General features: G+C 37.9%; 1 protein-coding gene across 1 annotated transcript; it reads right to left on the reverse strand.

Annotated features, from left to right (window-relative positions):
• Positions 1-1,330: 1,330 nt before the first annotated feature.
• On the reverse strand, positions 1,331-5,413 carry LOC131433913 (uncharacterized). Its single transcript, XM_058600527.1, has one exon. It carries the CDS (start codon positions 5,411-5,413, stop codon positions 1,331-1,333), a length of 4,083 nt encoding a protein of 1,360 aa, XP_058456510.1.
• Positions 5,414-25,593: the final 20,180 nt, after the last annotated feature.

Genomic DNA, 25,593 nt, shown 5'->3' on the forward strand with positions numbered 1-25,593 from the left:
TTCATCTCGCGTTGCTGACAGCAGAGGGAACAGGAGAAAAGAGATACTGGTGAGATCGTTCCTTTTATATTTTTCTTATTTATTATATTTCTCATGAGTATCGAAAATCAGGTTTTGTTGAGATCATATTGTTTACCAAAACATATCCAGATCTCTTTCCCTCACTACTAACAAATCTCCTATCCCGTGATGCTCGTGGAGATACAGTGGTACCCGCGGTCTCTAGAAACAACGAGTATCGGACTAACATTCCTTCCTTTCCCTCAGTAGCACAGCCTTTGGTCGTAGCCAGCGTCGTTATTGATCATTTAATAAAAAGTTAGGAATGAGTGGGTATGTACAGGAAAATGATTTGCTTCTCCCAAGCTTCATTTTCTTGATTCACGGGCGATCTACTTCAGCTCAGCTCAGCTCAGCCAATATACCAGAAACTGCATCTTGGAACTCAGAAACATTTCAAACATCGTTTTTCAACATTCATTCATCAAACCCGTTCCGAAAATACCTATACTGTGAAGGTTTTCAAGGATTATAAATAAACCGGAAGTCGTCATCTTGGAATTCAGAACCACCTCAAACATCGTTTTCCAACATGTACTCATCAAACCCGTTCGGAAAATACCCATATTGTAATAATTACAATGGAATGTGAATGAGTCGGAAATGATTTTCCTTGTATACAAAAGCCTCTTTTTTCGAAGTAGGTTAGTAAAAAAAGTTTACGTTATTTGGGATTTTGTTCGTAAAAAGAGTTAACGTAAAAAACGTTTACGTAAACGGAGGTTTGGGTGTATTTAGCTGAATTATAATAATGCTGAGACCATCGTTTCGATTCTGGCGATACTCTGGTTGTTCGAGACGACACTAAGAAATTTTCGACGACAAGGTTCGCGAGTGGAAAGGAGTTTTTTAAGATCTTTGACTGTAGGCGGATTAGGTTTTCGGACTAATGACGACAACGTTGTGTCCGATCCAAGCTATTTAATTTAACTGACTGGTTTATAATAGACAACGCGTGGCCGACTGTGTAAGATCCTAACAATTGGAGACAATATGTTCTTCAACTCAGTTTTGTTATCTATTGTTACGTATAGTGTAGGGTGGTTGTTTAGTAATGTAAGTAAATAATTTTAACAATATAGTTTTAGGGTAATTCAAATAATCGTAATTCAAATAATTGTAATTCAAATAAAATTTCCAACAAAAATAACTTTTAGCAAAACATATTTAACATGCCGGCCACCTTGAAAGATATTTTCAACAAACATAATCGATTTTATTGATAGTTCACAGCAATCAATGGTCGACAAACTCCTGCTTGTTGAGTTGTTTACATACCATAGGTCACGTCTTGGTCGGGGGTTGATGACGGACGCGCTTCGATGGTTCCTGGATCTATCTCGATCGGTAAAAGGCACAATTTCGTAATCGGACGTGTTACTGGTTTGGCTACACCGGCAATCTTTACAGTTGCAACTCGAACGAGGTTATCATCTCCGAAATTGACAGAAATTACTCTGCCCATCGACCATCTTCCAACTGGGAGATTGTCATCCCGAATCAAAACGATGGAATCTTTCAGCAAATTTAGATTCACCGTAGACCACTTGTACCGGAGCTGCAAGGTACACAGATACTCCTTGCTCCATCGTTTCCAAAAGTGTTGCGTGAGACTTTGCGTTTTCTGCCAAAGATCCAAACGATTTTCTGGAATGTGCGCTAAATCGGGTTCAGGTACGGCTAAAAGCGGTCGTCCGATGATGAAGTGTCCTGGAGTAAGTGCTTCTTCATCGTTCGGATCGTTGGACAGTGGAGTAATTGGTCGCGAGTTAAGGCATGCCTCAATTTGCACAAGCACGGTACTAAAGGCCTCATACGGCAGCTGACTATTCCCAACTATTCTGCGAAGATGATGCTTGAAAGACTTGACGCAAGCCTCCCATAACCCACCAAACGTAGGGGCATGTGGTGGTATGAAATGAAAAGCAATTTTTTGGGTACTTGCTTCTAGTACAACAGCATTTTTGTGATGCTGCGACAGGAACATCTGTCGAAGGTCTTTGAGTTCCCTGTGAGCTGCAGTAAAATTTGTTGCGTTATCACAGAAGATGGTATTCGGCAATCCCCTGCGCGCAATGAAACGACGAAGTGCCGCGATGAATGCAGCCGACGTGAGATCCGACACGAGCTCAAGGTGCGCTGCTTTGACCGCCAGGCAAACAAACACTGCAACGTATGATTTTACAGGAGCTCCTTTGCGTGTGCTTGGTTTGAGATACACTGGTCCCGCAAAATCTATTCCGACGTATTGAAAGGGGTATGCTCGATTAACCCTCTCCGGTGGTAGCTGTCCCATTAGTTGCTCGAGATTCCTGGGCCTGGCCTTTGCACACGTTACGCAGCTGTGTACTACTCGCCGTACCAGATCTCTACCACGCAATGGCCAAAACTCGTGTTTCATGATTGCTAATGTAAGCTGTGGCCCGCCATGCATGGTTCGCCGATGAACAGATTCGGCGATCAGTAGCGTTAATGGATGTTTCACTGGTAATACTAAAGGGTGCTTCCTATCGTAGCTGATCGATGCATGTTGTAGCCGGCCACCAACACGTATCAGGCTGTCTTCGAGGATTGGGTGAAGAAATCGCAAAGTCGACGATCGAGGTACATCTTGGTTGGCAGAAAGAGATGCTATCTCAGGGGCAAAGCACTCTTGTTGAACAACGCGTACGAGTGCTAACATAGCTTCACGCATTTCGACAGTGGATATCGGTCCCAGACGAGAAACTTTATTCGTTGAGCTGTTGTTAGCGAACCGACGGCAAAGTGAACCGATTCTCAATAAACGCGTGAATGAAGAGTAACGTTTCACAAGATTATCATTGTCAGCTGTAACACAGAAGGCCAGCTTTCGAATTTCGAGCACTTCCTCCGACATCGAGTCGTGGACGGGTACTACCACGGTTTCAGGCCAAGGCTGATCGACAGACGTTATCCAGTTAGGCCCGTTCCACCAAAGAGAGCTGTTGTACAATTCCGAGACAAACATTCCTCGCGAAATTAGGTCGGCGGGATTGTCACTACTGGGAACATGTTTCCAGATTCCACTGGTGGTCAGCCTTTGAATTTCCGCAACACGGTTCGCAACAAATGTTTGCCATTTAGACGGCGACGAAGCCAGCCAATGGAGTACGATGGATGAATCGGTCCAGAGAAATACTTTGCCGTTGTGTGCGATGGTGTCTGCAACCATTTGGGATAGATTTGCTAAGAGAAGGGCGGCACAAAGCTCAAGACGGGCGATGGACTTGACCTCCAAAGGAGCTATCCTTGACTTGGCAGCGAAAAGCCGAACTGTACAGTATCCATCATCGGTGATCGAACGAATATAGACGCAGGCGCCGTAAGCTTGTTCAGACGCGTCACTGAATCCGTGCATTTCGACGATTTTTGGTCTACGGAGCGACAAAACGAAACGAGGAATACGAAGTTCTTTCAATTCAGGAATTTGGCTTTGTATCTCTTCCCAAGCGATTTGATACGGAACGGGCAGGTTGGAATCCCACGATAACGTTGTCTTCCATAGCGTCTGCATAAATATCTTGGCCTTTACGGTTGCTGGACCAAGTAATCCTAACGGATCGAATAGGCTCGACATACGGGACAGTACGGTGCGTTTTGTATACGTTTTAATTCTTGGCCATTCCGGAATTTTGCAGCTCAGAAAATCGGAAGCTGGTTCCCAAAGTAGACCGAGAGCATTTACAGACGAATGATTGTCAAATTTTAGCAAAGTTTTCGTTTCTCTCTGCGATACGGGAATAAGATCGAGAATCTCTTGAGAATTAGAAGAGAATTTTCTAAGCGGGAAGCCAGCCGACTCTAGCATAGCAGTTACTTGAATGCACACGTTCTTTAAGGTTTTGAGATCGTTGGAACCGGTTAACATATCGTCCATGTAAAAATCTTTACGAACTACTGGCGCAGCGAGCGGGAAATTTTTAGCCTCGTCCTCAGCAAGCTGCTGAATTACCCGAGTGGCAAGAAAGGATGCGCTGTTGGTTCCGTAGGTCAAGGTCCGAGGCTGGAATATTTTCAGCGGAAACTCTTTAGACTCCCGCCAGTAGATTCTTTGTAGTGCTTGATCAGAAGGATGTACCAAAATTTGGCGGTACATTTTGGCGACGTCCGCACTCACCACAAAAGCGTGCATCCGAAATCGCATGACTATTGAAATTAGCGAATCTTGAATCGTTGGTCCCACTAAAAGGACATCGTTGAGCGATATACCAGATTGCGATTTGCATGAAGCGTCAAACACGGTTCGTAACTTGGTGGTCGAACTGTTCAGTCGTAATACGGCGTGGTGCGGCAAGAAATATTGAGGGGACAAATCTTCCTCAGCTGGTGGAACTTCTTGCATGTGACCCAGCGAGATGCGCTCTTGGATAAACTCGTGATAAAGTTTCTTGATTTCGATATTTGAATCGAGTTTACGCTCTAGCGATAGAAAACGTCGCTGTGCGTTGTATCTATTGTCATGCAGCTGTGGTAGTAATTCCACTCTCTTAGGTAATTTTACGACATACCTGCCTTGAGCATTGCGTATAACGTTTTTCTTGAAATGTTGTTCACATTCAAGCTCCGTAGGCGACCAGTTGTTGGGTGACGCACACGATTCCAATTCCCAAAATTTTCCCACCAAGGCTTCCAGCTTATCGAGGCGGCTTACATGATACGACACAAAAGATGCCTTCTCATTGGTGTTTTGACATTTTCCAGAAATGATCCATCCGAAAACTGTCTTTTGTAGAACAGGTAAATGTAAACCATCGAGAGGGGGTAAATGGAGAAGCGTGTTATGCTTGCGATCACATTTTCGACAATTGGACGAGGGACAGTTCTTGCAACTGTGAGCCGCTGTTTTCAAACAATTTAAGCACAAGCGATGAGTTTTTGCGAAATCGAGACGTTCATGCGGCGATAATTTCCTGAACTGTCCACAATTCCCGAGAAAATGACCTTGACCACAATTAAGACACGATCGAGAAGTAGGCTCTACTGCGACATAAGCAGCGGCGTTTGATTTTGGTTTGAAATCTGTCGGTCTATGAGTCATCGCTGTGTGTTGGGGTGCGATAGTCTGAAGCATTCGGGCGTAGTCCTGTAGGAATCGTATCATGTCAATGTAGAGAGGCATTCCATCATTCACTACTCCGTCGTCTCGAGCTGGTTCTCTGGAAGAATATTGCTCCCATTCTCGCAAGGTACGGTTGTCCAAACGCAGGCTCAACTGGTAAACTAATATCGAACTCCAGCGATCTGCTGGTTCCCCGAGGCGTTTCAAGATGGAAATATTACGTTCGAAACTATCGACCAAAGATAAAAGCGACTCAGAAGACTCTCGACGCATTGGCGGTGTGTCAAATATTGCTTTAACATGGCATTTTATAAGCAATCGTTTGTTATTATAACGCGTGGTCAAGGTCTTCCAAGCTTGATGACCTTGAAATTTTGATATCACTTCACTAATTTAGCATTCAAGCGTTGGCTCAATCACGAAATTCGGGAGCCACAATTAATCGTTTAATCACTTCCAGGATTTATTTTCATTCGTTTAACAGCACGAAATACTAGTCTTGCACATATTTTCAGTCCACTTTTTACACTCGTGAAGCCACGTTTTTTCTTTGTTTCTGAACTCAGAGGATTGCGGTCGGCATCTTATTCACATGTGGTTCTATTGTTTCACTTGCACTTTGTTATCACGGTGAAAATTGTGTCGACGCGCAATCCGGCTCGAAGGACCATGTTCGAGACGACACTAAGAAATTTTCGACGACAAGGTTCGCGAGTGGAAAGGAGTTTTTTAAGATCTTTGACTGTAGGCGGATTAGGTTTTCGGACTAATGACGACAACGTTGTGTCCGATCCAAGCTATTTAATTTAACTGACTGGTTTATAATAGACAACGCGTGGCCGACTGTGTAAGATCCTAACAATTGGAGACAATATGTTCTTCAACTCAGTTTTGTTATCTATTGTTACGTATAGTGTAGGGTGGTTGTTTAGTAATGTAAGTAAATAATTTTAACAATATAGTTTTAGGGTAATTCAAATAATCGTAATTCAAATAATTGTAATTCAAATAAAATTTCCAACAAAAATAACTTTTAGCAAAACATATTTAACACTGGTATTTGAGAAAATGCCTGATTTAGGAAACACACATGACAACGGTACAGCCTTTAATCTTTAAAATACTCAGAAATCAAAAGTAAAAGCAAAGTCTTGGCATTACATTCCTTTTGTGGAATTTGGCCTTTCTGTTTCAACAGACTTCGCAGCCGATTCTTAGTGTACAGAAGTACTCAGAAATCATAGAATCATTTCATATATGGAAAATGTGAAGATATGAAAAATCGCCAAATTTCTTGCCTCGAAAGTAAAGGATCCTCTTGAAGTACTTCAACATACCTTATAAGTTTCCTAGTCGTTCATTATTCATCGTATTTTCTCGTACCTGTATTAAACTAATGTTTTATCACTTTTGTTCATCTTTTTATTGGGATTTAGTAACAAATTATGAATTAATTAAAACAGTATTGAATTATATGAGAATGAAATCCAATTTTATATGTCCTTTTGAAAAATTATATACGTTTAACCATTTCTAGCGAAAATGATCCAGTAATCAGAATGTATTTGTAATAAACACGAAACAATAACAAGTAATTCAGTTGAATGGTATCATGTTTGCAGCAATCGAGTAATCCAAAAGTAATCATGTTTGTATGGAACTTTACCTAAAAATAGCAAAGTCCTGGCATTACATTCTTTTTGTGGAATTTGGCCTTTCTGTTTCAACAGACTTCGCAGCCGATTCTTAGTGTACAGAATCATTGTATGGCTAGTACTATGGATCCTACTGACCCTAAGAATCCTTCCAGGTCGGGGCTCGAACATACGACAACTGGCTTGTAAGACCAGCGCCCTATGCATTGAACCACCAACCCGGGCATGGAACTTTACCTACGAATGGTAAATAATCGAAGTAATCATTTTCGAGACTTGCAAGTTATACAGGCTGTTGGGAACACTTCATCAGAACCAATACTGCTGGGTCAACGTTGTTGCACATATGCCTCTTTAACAGTCATTATTAGCAAATTCGTGTTATGTAATTTCAACCCGATAACCCTTTGTTATACGGTATACTATCTAATTCTGATGATGAAGACTAATGATGTACTATTCGACTTAGCTTGGCGAGATAGGAAAATGTATCTGTGTGTGTGAACTTTCTAGCGATATTTTTTCGTGCTCATTTTCCTCAAAGACGACCAAACCGATTTCAACAAACTTAAGCTCATTGAAAGCTATTATTAGACCATTGATCAAGTTAGAATATCAAATGACTGTAACTTTTAGTTCCGGAGATATAATGGTATAAGTGACGTAACCTACAAAACGCGCTGTTTTTTTCGCGCTCAACGTAAACGTCTCTTTACTGCTCAATTTTGTATATTGATTAACCGATAACAATAATTTTAGGCTCATGAGAAACTTGAACTGGGTTGTGTTCGGGAGTATCTTAGTACAAGGAACGTACTCGACATAATATTTTTTTCCTATCCGTAAAATTATTTCAGATTCCAATTGTATTATTACTGATACGCTTGGTCTAAATGATAAATTTATGGAATGCAGACGTTTTTCAACATTTAGTAAATATGATCTGAATAAAAGGATATTCATTTCATTAAAAATCGCAAAGATATCGCAAGGAGTGGAAAAATGGACTATTGTTAAAAAAGAAAACTCACTGGGGAAACATAGCTTATTACTATTGGCACTGATTCTGTATAGCAGAAGTCAAATAAGAGCTGATAAAAATTACTTCTTGCCGTTTTGTTCCGTGCTCTTTGCAGCCGCAAATTCCGGTAAGCCCGCAAACGATTATTGCGTAATTAATTGCGGCAAATTTATCATCCCACAAGGCCACCCCGCCGGGACATACTTACTGATAAACGTATCCGAGCAGCACGACGACGAGAAAAAGCAGAAACCGATTCTGCTATTTAGCCAATTTGGAATCTGGGAAGTTCGGTAGTGAATGAGAAAAACAAACAGAATGTTCATACCATCCATCCCCGGTATGGTATTGCCACCATTTAGGGGCATAGCATTTAATGAACTTTCCCCGAACACTACCGACCCCGACCACTACGGAAGACAAACTTGATTCTGTTTGATTTATGAACGGAACTACTTGCGCCTTCCGGTAAGGTTTAGGACTACAAAAAGGGTGTAATTTTAAGCTGGTTCAATCTGTATCTACTCGCGGTCTAACAAAAGGCGAGGACGTCAGGATCAGATAAATCTTCAGAATAGTTGATTTATAAGGAGGGCTAATAATGGTCAAGCAGGAAGTATTTGGAACGGTTTATTTGGTACTCGTCACATGCAATGATAGTTGAATTTAAATTTAAACTCGTCCAAACTTCGGTTTATCTGTTTAACAATTACACTGTATTAGGTAAGCATTGCTTCAGTAGCTATAGATCGGGTTATCCTTTTTTTTTGACGACTAAGTCAATATTTCTTTTTTCTTTTTGTGCGATATTCACCTAACCAGAGACCATTTTTGTAGAAACAGAAAATGAAAATTATAGAATGATAGTACTCAAGAGATAGCAAGGATGTGAATATATAGAACGGAAAAGGAGAGACGTTTTGTATATCCCCATCCTTGCTCTCTCTTGAGTACTATCATTCTATAATTTTCATTTTCTGTTTCTACAAAAATGGTCTCTGGTTAGGTGAATATCGCATAAAAAGATCGGATTATCCTAATATGAAATTCGCTGATCTGAGGTGAGTTCTTAGAATTTACTTGGTAAGGCGATAATTTTAAATGAGTCACCGTAATAAAGAATCTTGGCGTCGATTTGGATAAAAAATTACGCTTTGTAGAACACACAGTCACTGCTCCTGAAATTGCGCGTCCAGTCATTCCCGACTTTGAGGGTCCAGTATCATAGTTTCCATTCAGATTCCTTTAAACGTCGCCGTGTCAGTTGCCGATTGATCCTTTCTGTATTCCTTATTACGTGTTTCTTGTTTTTTTTTTTGTTTATTTTATTTCGATATGCCGCCTTATCAGGATTGCGATACCTAGTCTCGTGATATGGTTGTTACCGTTGTTGTAGCTGATCAGACATCGCGTTTCACCTTGAGCTGCCCGTTGCGGGCCAGACGCTGTTTTGAGCCACCCCTAACACGGAGAAAAAAGCGTCCGTTTTCCCTTTCCCTGTCAGCATACGACCATAGCTTCCATGAGGATTGCCCAGAGAACCACAAATCGCATAAGGCAGCACGAATTAGATCGTTTAAAACGCGGTTCATAATCACCATCGCATAATCATATAACTGAAGTTCATATTTTTACCCATATGATGCTATCGCACAAGCTTATTGCGACGATGAGCACACAATCGCATAATTGTTTAAACAACCTCGCCGAATACAGAACTGAACTCGCATTACTTCCATAAATGTTTGGCTGTACATGATATCCGAAATTTGTTTGAATTATATCGTATTGTACATAAAACCCCTCGCACAAGATGATAATTCCTAGCATCCAATGCGATTGGCTCACAATTCTGACTTTACTGGCTGAATATAAAAATATTTGGTCGCATTCTAATACGGAGTGTTTTACTGAAAATTCAAGAACACTTGTTTGAAAAATGGTTAGGATAATTGAAAATTATCAGTATCATGGAATATTTATGTAAACAACAGACTTGTTCGTGAAACAATACGAACTTTCTCACAATAAGAAATTCTATAAACCTTCTCTTCTACGATATATTGTGAACACATATGTGTGAATGTGAATGATAGTTTACATCATAAAACGTAATGAGTTATTTCGCACTGTAAGATTTTAGTTATGCTTAGATATGCGATGTGACTCAGTCATCTGTAAGATAAAAGAAGAAAGTATTCGTCTGAAATCGGGCTTATCAACAGCTATGGTATGGATGAGAGTAGGAAAACTCGGCAAACGATCCACAAGTTTCAGGTTCGAGCCTCGATCCGTAAAAGCTCGTTGTTATTTTTTGCTTATTAGCAGGGTGTATGGTTAGAATCGCATAGACACTTGAATAAACTCTCAAAAAAATATACTTACGATCGCATACATTACAGAAGAAAATCACTGAAGCTGATAAACTGAATCACATTAAATACTTTACTACATCGCATCTAGCTTTTGATTTTTCGAAATTGCATGTATATCGCCTCCACTTTTGCACGCATAGGCCATATGTGCAGTATGCTCTGCGATTTTATTATAATATATAACAGAACGCATAATGCGATTATAGCTTGCGATATAGGTACGAAATGGTTTTCTGGATGGTTACCCGATCTTCACTAAGGTTTCGAAAGGCCATGTCGAATATAGCGTATAATTATCGCGGAAGTAGAGTACGACTATTTACCTTTATATATATATATATATATATATATATATATATATATATATATATATATATATATATATATATATATATATATATATATATATATATATATATATATATATATATATATATATATATATATATATATATATATATATATATATATATATATATATATATATATATATATATATATATATATATATATATATATAGATATATATATATAGAATATATATATATAGAATTCGCTCAAACTTTAAAAAAAATTTACAAGGCCCGAATGTCGTATACCAATCGATTCAGCTCGACGAACTGAGCAAATGTCCGTGTGTGTATGTGTGTGTCTGTATGTGTGTTGTCAACAAAGAGGTCAAGAGATGGCTGGACCGATTTTAATCAAACTAGTCGCAAATGAAAGGTCTCCCCGTCACCCTGGATGGTATTGAATGGTTTTGAGTTCGAATGTTTATTTTTTGAGCTATACGAAGTTTTATGTTAAAATTTTTTGAAAATATCTGTCACAATTGACCTTGAAAACAGAATATGTTTTTAGACTTAGATTTCGCACGATAATAGCTATCCAACAAGCCATAGATTGTTAAAATCCGTCCATTTTTAACGGAGATATCGATATTTTTGTGTAAGCGACTTTTCGCCTTTATTTCAGTAGTGGGAGTTTTAAGCGCTGTATGAAAAAGCAATGCTTGGGAGCAACGTGAAACAAGATTATTTATACTGTAGCGTACAATTGTTTCTAAATAGCAAAAAGGCTATGAACAGCGTCCTTTTTCATAACCTTTTTTCACGGACCGATTTTATCATGTTTCGTTTTTGCCACATTATCGTTCGAATATGACACATGTAAACCAGATGATGGCAGCATTTTCGAGTTGAAAGTATTTCCATAATTATATTGATTTAAACTACTTACTGCAATGAAAGCTGAAAAAACATAACACCCATATACCATTTGAATCAGTTCGTCGAGATCAGCAAATGAGTGTGTGACAAATAATTCCACACAATTTTCTCGGAGATAATTAAACCGTTTTCTACAAACGCAGATTCATATGAAAAGTCGTATGCTTCCAAACAAGGTTCCTGAATTACATTTGGATCCGACTTCTGGTTCTGGAACTACAGGTTGATATGTGAAACGAAATTAAAATTGTGTAACTCATTTTTCTCGTAGATGGTTGAACCGATCTAAGAACCATCTAAGATTCATATGAAAGGTCTTAAGATCCTATAAGACATTATGCTTTTTAGTCAGATCCATCAGATCATATGTGTTTAGAGCGACACATGGTGATTAGTTTAAAAATGTCCATTCCATTTGCATAGTCGATAACCAAATATAACACATGGATCAATAAGCCCCAAGACTAAAGCAGAGATGGCGCTCGTAGTAAACCAGTAACCACGTCTTTCTAGAGTACTAACCTTTGCTTGAAACGGGTCAAAATTTTAAGTCGATCCGACCAGAAACAGCTGAGTTATCGAGGTTGGAGTAAAGTCGTTTTGTAGTTTGTTTAAAAAATGGAAAAAACCGAGTTTCGTGTTTTGATAAAACATTGTTTTTAATGGGTAAAAACACCGTGCAAGCGAAACAATGGATTGAAAAATGTTATCCGGACTCTTGTCCATCAAAAGCAACGATTTGTCGGTGGTTCGCCGAGTTAAACGTGGTCGTACCGACACAAATGACGCGGAACGCTCGGGTAGACCTGTGGAAGCCGTTACACCGGAAAATGTGAGTGAAGTGACAAAAATTATAATGAAAGATCGTAAAGCGAAGCTCCGTGAGATTGCTGAGATGACACAGATATCATATGGAAGTGTATTTACTATCCTTCATGAAAAATTGATCATGGAAAAGGTTTTTTCCAAGTGGGTGCCGCGATTGCTTTCGATGGAACAAAAACAGCAACGAGTCGATGATTCAGAAAGCAGTTTAGAACTATTTACTCGCAACAAAAAAGATTTCTTGCATCGTTACGTGACCATGGACGAAACATGGATACATCACTACACTCCAGAGTCGAAGCGGCAGTCATCTGAGTGGCGCACAGCTGACGAAAGCCATCCGAAGCGTCCGAAAACGCAGCAGTCAGCTGGCAAAGTCATGGCGTCAGTTTTTTGGGATACGCATGGCGTGATTTTCATTGACTACCTCGAAAAGGGTAATCGATCAACAGTGATTATTATATTGACTTACTGGTGCGTTTGAATGAGGAAATCGTAAAAAAAACGACCGCACATTTAGAGAAAAAAATCCTTTTTTATCAAGACAATGCACTCTACCACAAGTTGATGTCAACAATGGCGAAATTGAACGAATTGGGCTTTGATCTGCTTCCCCACCCCCCATACTCGCCAGATTTAGCCCCCAGTGACTACTGGCTCTTTGCTGATCTTAAAAAAATGCTCCAGGGAAAAAGATTTGGCTCAAATGAGGAGGTCATCGCTGAAACTGAAGCTTATTTTGAAGCGAAAGATAATTTTTTTTATAAACATGGTATTGAAAAATTGGAAAAACGTTGGAACCATTGTATCACCCTAAAAGGTGATTATGTTGATGAATAAAAATAATTTTGCAAAAAAAATTTTGTTTCCATTGTTAGTCTCGGGACTTATTGATCCATGTGTTACTTATTTCAGTTTCAACGGTATTCAGTTTTCGATTCGGAAGGTACCCAAAAATTTAATTCGCATTACGATTTCTCAAAGACGTTTACACTGATTTTCAAACATTTTGAATCAAATGTAAACATCAGGTGAATTTAACTGACTTCGGCTACACCGATTTTCGAATTCCAGGTCCAGTATTTAATCGTTCCTCACAGCTGAATCGTTTTCTCAAAACAGGCCAAATCGAATTTCAAAAACAAAAATTCAAATTAATGGATTTATGATCCCATACAAAATTATTGAATTTTATCCAATTTTGAATTCCGAGTCTGGAATTACAGGGTGATGAGTGTTTAAAATTCAAACCAATTTAGAAGATGAGATTGCAATTTATTCGACATATTAATTTATGGTCATACGAATCTTTGTGGATTATGCTGGCTGCTGAATACCGGCTCTGAAAGTACCGTGGCGAGAAATTCTAAAGTGAAACTTAGTTCAACATCTCATGGAATGTTCAATCGATTTACAATTGAAATCTCAAATTTCCGCTTGAAACGATGGTCATTAAAATAATGTCATGAGAACTAAAACATCGATGAATATTCATGCAAAAAACACATGCGGATTGATAAAAAAAAAGGTATCATCTCACTGCTAGGTGGACCAAGCACGTTTTTAGATGTATCATAAAACGTATACAATTTATCAAACTAATAGAGAGCGTTCATCAGCAAATGATACACCAGAATTTTTCACAAAAATGCAACTTATTTTGATCAATCCTCAAAAGTATCAACAGTTTTATTATCTTAAATCAAGTTTCTGCGTGCAAAACTTTCATTTTGTAAAAGTCTGATTTGATTTTTATCGATTTATTAAGTGAAGTCTAGTTTTCTATTTTTTTTGTACATTATGCGTTGTTAAACAATAGAAGAAAAAAAATAAAACAATGTGCTCTCCGTTTCAAAACAGAAACTTCAGTTAACACAGGGATGGTAGCAGTGTTTCATCACGTCATAGCTTTTGACAGCCATAGTAAAAGTTTGGTATTATTTTGTTTCATATCGATGCTGTTATCCGTGCGAAGCTAAAATATGCCTTTTCATATTAAGATGGTTGAATTTTTTGTCCGTCATTCAAAGCAAAAAGATACCACGCTCAACTGAACGGGTGAGTAAACGTGAAGAATAAAATATTCGTTGAAGTTTAGCTGGTAGGAAAATTGGCTTCCAAGGTTTTTTTTATTATATTGACTACTGGCACGAACTCCAATTTTCGACTACAGATAAATTTATCAGTAATTTTTCGTTTTTAGGTTTAGGAAAAGGTTTCCTTATATATCGTTCAGATGATCAACATCTCGCGTTGAAGCGAACCAACGGAAGACGTGCCCACCATTCCAGCTTTGCCGGAACTGCGCTCCTTGTTACGACTCGCACCATCATTGCCTCCGCAGGAAGTGACGAAGCCGAACGGAAGGACTTGCTTATGCACGAACGCATATACCACTGCCGCCGATGAGGGCCGCCGGGTCGGGGTCGTAATCGGTGTCAGAATATGCAGATCGTATATTGAGTTGTAATCGAATATGTTACGATATCATATTTCCTCGGCACGGCTGGGTAGTACGGAAGACAAAAACACGACAGCTTCCAAGTTAAACGATGTGCAGAATATTGTTTTCGGGGGTGAAAAGTTGTAGTCAAGTTGTTTGACTGGGCTTTGCTGGCTTCCGTGTTCGGTGAGCTGGAGGATATCGATTTTCCTTATATGATTTTGCAGCATAGCTTTATCCGTTCTAAGACTTTATATAGCTATTTAAATAAATATTGCGAAATTGACACCGATGTAAACGATTGTTTCTAACAGTGGGCGTAGCCAAAACGCTTGTCTGATACAGCCCATTTACGAAGCGTGTAATAAATTGGCACCGACGGTTCATACAGAAACGATCTTGCCATCAATTTTCGATTTCTAACCACTCAAATAGCTCCAAAAAGTGCCATTTATTTTTGATGAAGCGTATAAGCATTCGATGCTGTCGTACGAAAACACATCATTTTTGATAAAACGCATTCATTTTGAGTGCCGTGCCATGAATATCCATGTATAAACGAAAATTTGGCCGAAATTATGATAAGGGTAAATATTGCAGTCGTGTCGTTTTAATAAGTATTAGCTAACTTTTCTAAGATTTTGCAGACCAAATTTATTTTTATAGCATCATTTATTTAAATTTAGATGAAGAGATCACTCGAATAGCTACACAGCAGCAGGTTATTAAATTCCCAACATTCAATACATAATTTGTAGACGATGGCTATCCACAGAGCTCATTTGACCCTTAATAATAACTGCTATTATCGGTATATTTATCGCCCCATTGTTTAACTCAGCAAATAAATGTTTATATCACTCAAAAAGCACTATAAAACGAATAGCTCCAACTTCATCTTCATCTGTTTGCCATCGAAGCATTTCATATTGAAAATTAAATAATCATGTAATTATGCTTCAATATCAACATTACGTAATTATTGGATATTATTATAGGCAAGACATTCCACTGGCGTAGTTTCCTCTATTCTCTCTCCAGACAATGTCGTCATCGTGTCGTAATAACGCTGACGGTCTGAGGGTTAATCGAACCTGCGCTGGGGAGTGCAGCGAAAGGAAAAAGCGAACTTACGTTAATAGAGTTTTTCTTCTGCTGCTTAGATTTAACGAAGCCACTTACGGGCTGGAAAAAAACTTTGTTCGTATAACTCGTACATTGGAAGCCCGATGAGCTTTGCGATATTTCATGCAAGAAACAAAGTTTCAGCACCGAAGCCCCACTCGTACTTGGTGAAATACACGTGGGTACTGAATTGAATGGAGATCTGTATCGGTCGGGTCCCAGCTGTTCTCATTACAGAATTAGCTGGGTCTTTGGATAGGGTTCATATGCATCGAAAGTGCTATGCGCTGTTTGTCATGGCTAGTCTATTTCCATAGCGATATGTAAGTGGGATATTGCTGTTATTAAATTGATAGATGAACTGAATTAAAAATATTTAATTTCTAGCTTACAATCAATTACTAATTACTAATTACCTCACAGAGGATGTTTTGTCAATTCTAAACCAGTAATTCTATTTTTGCCTGTCTTATATAGAAAGGCTATGCAAACGCTGTGAAAACCGACTTTACAGTCGAGGTCCGGAGGACCGAGTGTAATATACCACTCGACTAAGTTCGTCGAGATCACAAAATGTCTGTCTAAGTGTATGTGTGTGTATATATGTGTGTATGTGACAAATAATGTCACTCAATTTTCTCAGAGATGGCTGAACCGATTTTCACAAACTTAAATTCAAATGAAAGAATGGCAGATCTTGTTAATTAGCGAATATATAAAACTAATAGTGAAGAAAATCTCCAACAACGGAACTCACTTCGATTTCTCAGCAACGGTTAAGCCGATTTTCACGAATCATGATTCAAATTAAAGCTCTCATTGTCTTTTTATATACTGTGCAATTTCATCCTGATCCGACATCCGGTTCCGAAATTATAGGGCGTTGAGTGTCAAAACATTCATATTCAAAATGACGATGCAAAACTGGTACGTGCGGATTTGCTCCATTCACAGCGTGCTTTGTTCAATTTAGTACAGCGTGCAGGGTTGCCACATTAAAATTTATATTTTTCAGGTAGAAAATATGTAAATTTCTAGTCCTTTTATTCAATTTGTACCTAATTGTCAGTATTATTACTAGATCATGATAACGATGCTTTTCTATAAAAGTGCACTTATTGCCTTTTTCATATAGAAAGTTTATAGAGTCACTTGAAAAATTGACTAGTGAAAAAAGTGTTCTAAAGGATGATTTTTTAAGAGCTTGAGAACTTTTTTAAACAATAAAACGCATAAAATTTGCAAAATCTCATCGGTTCTTTATTTTAAACGTTAGATTGGTACATGACATTTACTTTTTGAAGATAATTTCATTTAAATGTTGACCGCGGCTGCGTCTTAGGTGGTCCATTCGGAAAGTCCAATTTTGGGCAACTTTTTCGAGCATTTCGGCCGGAATAGCCCGAATTTCTTCGGAAATGTTGTCTTCCAAAGCTGGAATAGTTACTGGCTTATTTCTGTAGACTTTAGACTTGACGTAGCCCCACAAAAAATAGTCTAAAGGCGTCAAATCGCATGATCTTGGTGGCCAACTTACCGGTCCATTTCTTGAGATGAATTGTTCTCCGAAGTTTTCCCTCAAAATGGCCATAGAATCGCGAGCTGTGTGGCATGTAGCGCCATCTTGTTGAAACCACATGTCTACCAAGTTTAGTTCTTCCATTTTTGGCAACAAAAAGTTTGTTAGCATCGAACGATAGCGATCGCCATTCACTGTAACGTTGCGTCCAACAGCATCTTTGAAAAAATACGGTCCAATGATTCCACCAGCGTACAAACCACACCAAACAGTGCATTTTTCGGGATGCATGGGCAGTTCTTGAACGGCTTCTGGTTGCTCTTCACTCCAAATGCGGCAATTTTGCTTATTTACGTAGCCATTCAACCAGAAATGAGCCTCATCGCTGAACAAAATTTGTCGATAAAAAAGCGGATTTTCCGAATGGACCACCTAAGACGCAGCCGCGGTCAACATTTAAATGAAATTATCTTCAAAAAGTAAATGTCATGTACCAATCTAACGTTTAAAATAAAGAACCGATGAGATTTTGCAAATTTTATGCGTTTTATTGTTTAAAAAAGTTCTCAAGCTCTTAAAAAATCACCCTTTATATCATTCGACACAGTTCATGGAGTTGAGCCAATGTAATGTAATGTCATCTATAACGACGATGCAAAAAAGGGTATAATTTTTCTAGAATTGGCTTAAAAATGATTCAATATTGGTTCCAAGATCCTGGTTCCAGAAGTACCAGAAGTAATGGTCAAATAGTTTAAAACGAGACTCACTCGGTTTTCTCAGAGATGATTTGATCGATTGCCACAAACAGGCTCAAATAAAAGTTCCTATAGTCTCCTAGGTTGCTGTTTAATTTCATCCGGGTCCGAATTCCGGTTCCAGAACGACAGGGTAAAGTGTGTTTAATCATTTAGTGCGACGATGCAAAATAAGGAAAAATTTGTTTTGACTTGACATAACTGTTAACAATTCGAAATGGTTATGTTAGTTTATACCCAAAGAAAGTTTCTTATTTTATTCAGGATTTTCTCCACTAAATTTCTCGACTAAATTCTTTGGATTAAAAAAGGTTTTTTGTTTTGCAAATCCTTTTAAACTCATTCTGATTTAAAATCGATTTGATACTGCATAAAAGTTAAAATGAAATAAAGTCTTCTAAAGTTTTGCTATCTCTATAGAAAGCTCCCGATATCTCTAGTGATCTGCCATTTGTCTTACTTCCCTACTTTCTCGGAAATAGATGAACCGATTTCAACAAACTTAAGCTCGTTTGAAAAGCTACTTTTGGGAAATTGATCCAGTTCAAATACCAAATGGCTATCTCTTTTGGTTCCGGAGATACACGGATAATATCCATTACCGGTGCTATGATTGAGAATCATGAAATCATAAAATAAGCCTTCTCATGAAATTTAATGAGGAAAACGATTGATATCATGGAAAATTTCATGGGAGATGAGTTATTGTTAATGCCATGAATGATATGCTTCATGATTTCCTGGTTTTTAATCATGGCACCGACAGTAAAATGTCATTGATGAAGTTCGACGTTCATGTGGATGACACTTCTTGTTCTGGAGATTCGTAACGTTCACTTTTCTCGGAGAAAGCTGAGCCGATATTAACAGGCTTAGGGTTATTTGAAAGCTTCTATTGGATCATTGAAGAAGTTCGCAGACCAAACTGCGGTCACTTCTGACTTCGAAGACTTAATGGTAAAAGAGACGTAAATGACGAAATCGATTCCAATAATGTTTGACTCGTTCGAGGCTATTATTGGGTTGTGGATCGAGTTCGAAGATCAAATTGTTTCTGAAAACAAAAACTTCTCAAAAAATTATTTTGAAAAAATGCTCTTAAAACTATTCAAAAAATTATTCGAAAATCCGTCTTGAGAATACTGCTAAAAAATTACCAGAAAAACTTCTCTGAGAAATTAATTGTTCTAAGAAACAACTCGAAAATCTACTCGGAAAACTACTCGTAGAACCAAAAAATTGTAGAAAAATTGTTTAAAAACTGTCCGGAAAACTTTTCGACTAAACTTTTTGGAAAACTTCCAAAAACTAAACGTAGTTCCTCGCAAAACCTGCCCAAGAAATAATTGGAAAACTACCAGAAAACGTTTCGAACAACTACTCTAAAGAGCTGTTCGAAAATTGACCCGAATAAAGACTCAAAAAACTTCTCTAAAAACTATTTAAGGAGTGTATCGAAAAGTAGTTAGCAACATTGATTATTGAATAAAAAAGCGAAAGAAAAAACATATTTTGACATCAGTTTTCAATATATTGTAGAAAAATTACATTTTTATGCATTTCACTGATTATGTTGAAGAAAACCCTAGTTTCTGTGAAACGCTCGCACTTTGAACTTGACATTCTTCATTAAATTCTGCACAGTTACTTTTGTGACTTTCCTGGTGGCAGCTGTCCAGTTTTTTTGAACTCCTACATGTTTTGGGACACTGTACCTTACTTCCGAAAGTGCCGCTTGACAATTGCCCAATACCTTTCAATTGGCCGAAGATCCGTGCAGTTCGGTGGGTTGATGTCCTTTTCCACGAATTGTACATTATTTTCTGACAACCACTGTAGAACGGAGTTGGCGTAGTGGACTGAAGCCAAATCCGGCCAGAAGAGAGGAGGAGCCTTATGCTTTCTGTACAGTGGCAGCATTATCTTCTTCAAACTTTCTTCTTCGTACACCTTGGCGTTAATTGTGCCCTTCGTGAAGAAAATCGACGACCGCTAACCACAGGTACAAATTGCTTGCCAGACCAACACCTTCTGCCCAAACTTTTACATCGCCACCGTGGTGTCAGCGTCGTCCAGGTCCTGGTACACCGATTTCGTCTAATATTGCGGTCCGGGCAGCGCTCGAGAGTCTTCCTTGGCGTAGGTTTCGTCGTCGATCAGGATGCATCCGTCTTTATTCTGTAGAATCCGGTTATACAGTTTTCGCGCTCTTGTTTTGGCCTGAACTTGCTGTACCAGGGACTTTTTCGGCACCTTCTGTTTCTTGTACGTTTTCAGGGAGTTCCGAACTTTGATCCGTTGAATCATCCCGATGCTGGTGTTGAACTGCCGGATCGGGGCAAATCATTCATGGAAAGGGTCTTACCGAACTTCTCGATAAAATTTTTGACACTGGTGTGGTGCACTTTCACCCGTTTTGCAATTTCTTTGTACGTAACACCACTTTCTGAGCACCAAGTGTGCAGAATTTTCTTTCGCGTTTCCGAATCAATTCGACTCATCATTGAAACGATAAACCGTACCGAAACCAATCGATTGCGCAGCTGTTATTGACATGTAAACAAACATGTCACCGCAAAACACGCTGCAAAAAAATTAAGCCATTTCAGAGTAATAACTGTTTGAATGTTGCTAACTACTTATCGATACATTCCTTAGAAAAAATACTCCAAAAACTGCTCAAAATACTGATCTAAAAACTGCTCGAAAGGCTCCTCGAAAAAATTGCTTAAGAAACTGCCAAAATAAAACTATTCGAAAACACTCCTCGAACAAATTTTCGGAAGTACAACTCGAAAAACCTACTTGGAAACTTTACAAACTGCTCGATAATTTTATTCAATAAAGTTGTTTAAAAACTGTTCAAATAACGATTCGAATAAACTTCTCAAAGAAACATATAACTGACATACTTTAAAAACATCTTGAAGAACTGCTCCAAATATAGCTTAGAAGCTGATCTAAAAATCTGGGATCTAGAAAAACTGCTAGAAAACCACTCGCAAAATTTCTTGAAAACGGCTCGAACAAACTGAATAAAAAATTGCTAGAAAAATTTCCAGAAAAATTTGCTTGATGCGCTGGTAAAAACTATTGGAAAAGACTGCTCAAAGTGTATGCTCGAGAAAACTACCCATTAAACAGATTAAAAAGCAGCTCGATATACTGCTTGAAAAACTGCTCAAAAACATCTAGAAAAACTACTCAAAATGGCTGTTTGAACAGATGCTCCAGAAAAGTGCTGAAAATCTGGTCTATAAGAATTCTCAGAAAAATATTCGATAGAAACTACTAGAAAAACTGCAAGAGAACTGTCCAAAAACAGTTGTCAATTTCTCATGGGGAAACGACATAACATGGAATTCCGAGCTTGCATGACACAAGATCAGAGCATACCAATTAAGGGTTGAGGCCAGTGTATTTTATGACGTTTTAAAGGGCTATTTTCACGCTTCAAATCAAAGTGGCGGCAACTTTCAACTTATTCATTGAATATCTCGCCTTCACAAGCATGGATCAAAAATCTATCCTGACAATGTCTAGATAATTTAGTTTAGATGTGATTATTGTATAAAAACATATATGTTGTCGCGATAAAAATTAAGTTAATGATATTTTTGTAATGGTAAGTCCATTGCTATGGCGGCACCATTTTTTCTGCTCTTGTATCCTGGTAACGTAAGGAAACATGAGAGAGAAATAAAATCGGCTCAGCAAGGCTGCCAAACAAGCGGTAGCTTTATTGGATTTTATGTGATGTAGTCAAACTAGTAACCGAAAATATCGAAACTTTCTTGGCCACCTCTAGCATGCTGCGAGTAGGACTGAAACGTTAGCTTTAATTTCGCTTCTATTTATAGATTCGCGTGCTTCCAACAGCTTCGCTTTTGCATCGATTGACCAATCAGAGCGATGCTCTCTCTTTGATACATCGCTTACTCCTTCAAAACCGTCGTCTATGGCAGGGAAATCCGGTATGCCAAAGATTTTTAGCAGCCAAATAAGACACTGCTCGCTACTAATTAAAATTTCAATCATATATAATTGAAAATACGTGGCTTGATACATTCAAATCGAAACATAAAAATGTTTCCAATCAAATGATGAAATAATATTAATAATTGATACAAAATAGACTGAGCTGTATGTGTTTAAAACCTGACCACATTTCTACGTGTAGTTTTTCTTGAGTTTCTGATTTGCACCCCTATATAGAAAATAAGGATGTGTTCCACACCAAAAAACTAATTATTCGAAAAGTAACAGATTGAAAACTACCCGAAAGCTGATTTGAAGAACTGCTTCAAAAATTAAAAAATTGCTTCCAAACCTAACTCGTCTAACTGAAAAAAAAAAACTATCTGAAAAACCTGCTCAAAGCTTCTAGGAACGCTACTCGAAAAAACTTGCTTCATCCACTTAGCAGTGAGATGATACCTTTTTTATATCAATCTACATGCTTATTTTTCGCTAGAATATTCTTCAGTATTTTTTGGATTCATGAAATTATTTTAGTGATCGTCGTTTCAAATGATAGTTTGAAATTTCAATCACTCATTACCAAGGATGGCTTTTATCGTATCAAAGAACGCTCACCAGCAACTCTTCACACCTTTCAATCAGTGCCATCAAAGAGAGGCGGATATCATCGCAACAACAAAAACCCGGCATGGCTCATTTAACATAGAATAGACACCAGTGCGAGAGTGAATTTCTTTCGATGACCTGTCTGAGAGTCATAAGTTAGCTTGCTACTGTGGGGATTCTCTCTGAAGCAACAAACGGTCGCTTATTCTCGGTTCGCGATCCGATCCTGTATGGGCAGTGGATAATTGCGATAGAATCATTTTACTATTGCCGCTTATTCTAACTATGTGCATATAACCTTTGTATAAGTTATGTCTATGGAAATGTCTGTGAATGCTCCACACAAGGGTTTTGAAATATTGCAACCTAGTATGAGAATCATCAAGTTGAATCATCGATTCGATTCTCTGCGATAATTGTCAACTTGCGATTCTCTCTTGCTAAATTCCACACAGCACCAATTATTATCAGACTGTATTTTTTAAGGGCCGTGAAATACTCAGAGTATGAAGTGGAGCGAAGAAATGTAGAAAAATTCTCTCGTGGTTCATGCATTGAGAGACTCGAGTTCTTGTAGCATCTTCCACCGGAGTGAAAATGTTGTATACAATATAGAAAGCAATATAGCAGCTTCTTTCAAATTTTCGGCAATCACCAACACTGCTCATTACCCTTCGGTACTGCAAGTCGAATCGAAAAAGAAAAGGTATATAAAACCATAAAATTAACCCCTTGAATCTAAGCGAAGAGAGTTCCACAGAGCTTTTGAGTCATTTTTTATGGTGCTATAGGGACCAGCAGAACCCAAAACGTTTCATATAGCCATGAATTAACACGACGAATAAATTTAAATAGTTTTGAGTCCAACTTTCTATTTCTGTATCTTATAGTTTCAATTGAACAAACTCATCACCCTGTAGTTTAAAAATCAGAACTCGAAATCGGATAAAATTGACTAACTTTCTATGGGACCATGATTCTTTTAATTTGAATTTTTTTAATTGAAATTCGTTTGGAATTCGGAAATCGGTGTAACCCAAGATTCACCTAAGGGATTGTAAACTGTCGAAATCGTAGAAAAAAAGATAGTAGTTAGGGAAATCTTAGTGCAAATAAAATTTTTAGGTACCTTCAGGGATTGAAAACCGAATGCCGTTAAAACTGAAACTTTATAAACCAAATAGCGAAATATGTTTCAATGAGACTGAGACGATGACAAGAAAAAGGCATAGGTGGATTAAGAATAGGTTTTTTTTAAACTGTGTATTTATTTTGATTTCAAACGCTTTTTGGTACAAATTTACTAAAGTTATGCGGATACTTAATGCGAATTTTGCTCTTATTCGTTTTTTGTCATGTGGTGCGTATTGCTTGCATAAAATAATAATCCGCACCAAAGCAAATTTTCCGGCGGAATATTATTTTATTTGTTTTAATACGAACTAGCGAAATTTTAATTTGCTACAAATATAAAGTGTTTTGTATGTGTGCGTGCGTGCGTGCGTAAGTAAGTAAGTAAGTAAATAAATATGTAAGAATTCCGTTGCAATTTCTTTGTTCTTAAACTTTTCTAGTTTGTATAACTTGTTAGTGGATGACCAAATACTCAATTTAATTATACCAGTCCCCAGTTTTCAGTATCATTAGTACCAAAAAAAGTGATCAATAGGAGAGTGGAGATTCAATAGAAAATGTACCAACCGGCTCTGGAAAAGCGTCAGTTGACCCCTAATAAAAACCTTCATATTGTTGCAGATTATACTATCCAATATTAGCTTGTCAAACATTCACAGCTTCTTCGATTGTTTGGAAACATGTAGGAACCGTTCATTGTCGTTCGGGTTCAATTTTTAATTATTCGATTTCGTTTCTTAGGTCGAGCATATTTCATGCTAGGGAGCACGTATCATTCCCTAAATCAATTCATTCATGAAATATACTCTCATAGTCGAGATACTGGCGAAAGTGTCGTCTTCATTCTCAAGTTTGCGGCATGCCATGAATCACTTTTATTTGACAATTCCATTAAATGTGTTCTTTCCTAGCACACTCAAAATTGTCGTTGTGCATATTTAAGCTCTTGGTGAGAAGGCCGCACTAGCTATTGATACACTGAAAAAGCGAGCCCCGAAAAATGAGAAATCAGAGCACCCTATCAGATGGTCGTAAATATCACTTGATTACTTTGCAAGCAATAAGTGAAACGTGCATTCGCTTGAATCTTAGGACCAACCTTGTTTCAGACTGTTTCTGTCCTTTAATGTCTTTCATGAGCTACGAAACGTTTCAAGAAGGAAAGAGTTTTGAAAAAATCTACGAATAAAAAGGTTTTCGGTTGATTTTTTTTCCAGTGGGAATTGAAAATCGTACCTATTCTTTTATGCACAACGCAACATTTAGGCGTATTACTGTAGTAATCATAAATGTGTGTAGAAGTTGAGATTGTAGTTTAATTAAAGAATAGTTATATATAATCCAGATTTATGTAATTTGTTGATAAATATATTATGTTTGTTGGAGAACACTGTGCTATTGATAATTGTTATGAGGCCCTATTCTGACAAAAATAGAGAAATCATTTATGGGATAAACATCTTTTACTAGAAAATGAGTAAAGTAAGAAGGTATAAACAATTATGAAATGTATTGCCAACAAATCCAATCTTTTCGCTTTCCAAGTCAAACTCATCACCACTACGACAAAAAACCTGCCTGGTATTTGAAATTCTGATCTGATCCACTTGTTACAAAAAATAGTGTTATTAGATTGTGCATTTAAAAAAGAACTTGTTCTAATACACCAAGAAGCTTACAATCCGTGGATTCCTTTTTTTTTTAAATGTAAATTGATATATCAAGAATTAAAAATAGTATTGACTCTAGTGACACATTATCCTGGGTAATTGTGAATTTGTA

The sequence above is a fragment of the Malaya genurostris genome, chromosome 3 (assembly GCF_030247185.1).
Source record: "Malaya genurostris strain Urasoe2022 chromosome 3, Malgen_1.1, whole genome shotgun sequence".
NCBI lineage: Eukaryota > Metazoa > Arthropoda > Insecta > Diptera > Culicidae > Malaya > Malaya genurostris.

Coding starts and splice junctions, on each gene's coding strand:
- LOC131433913 (XM_058600527.1), bottom strand. CDS start 5,413: ATGCGTCGAGAGTCTTCTGAGTCGCTTTTATCTTTGGTCGATAGTTTC.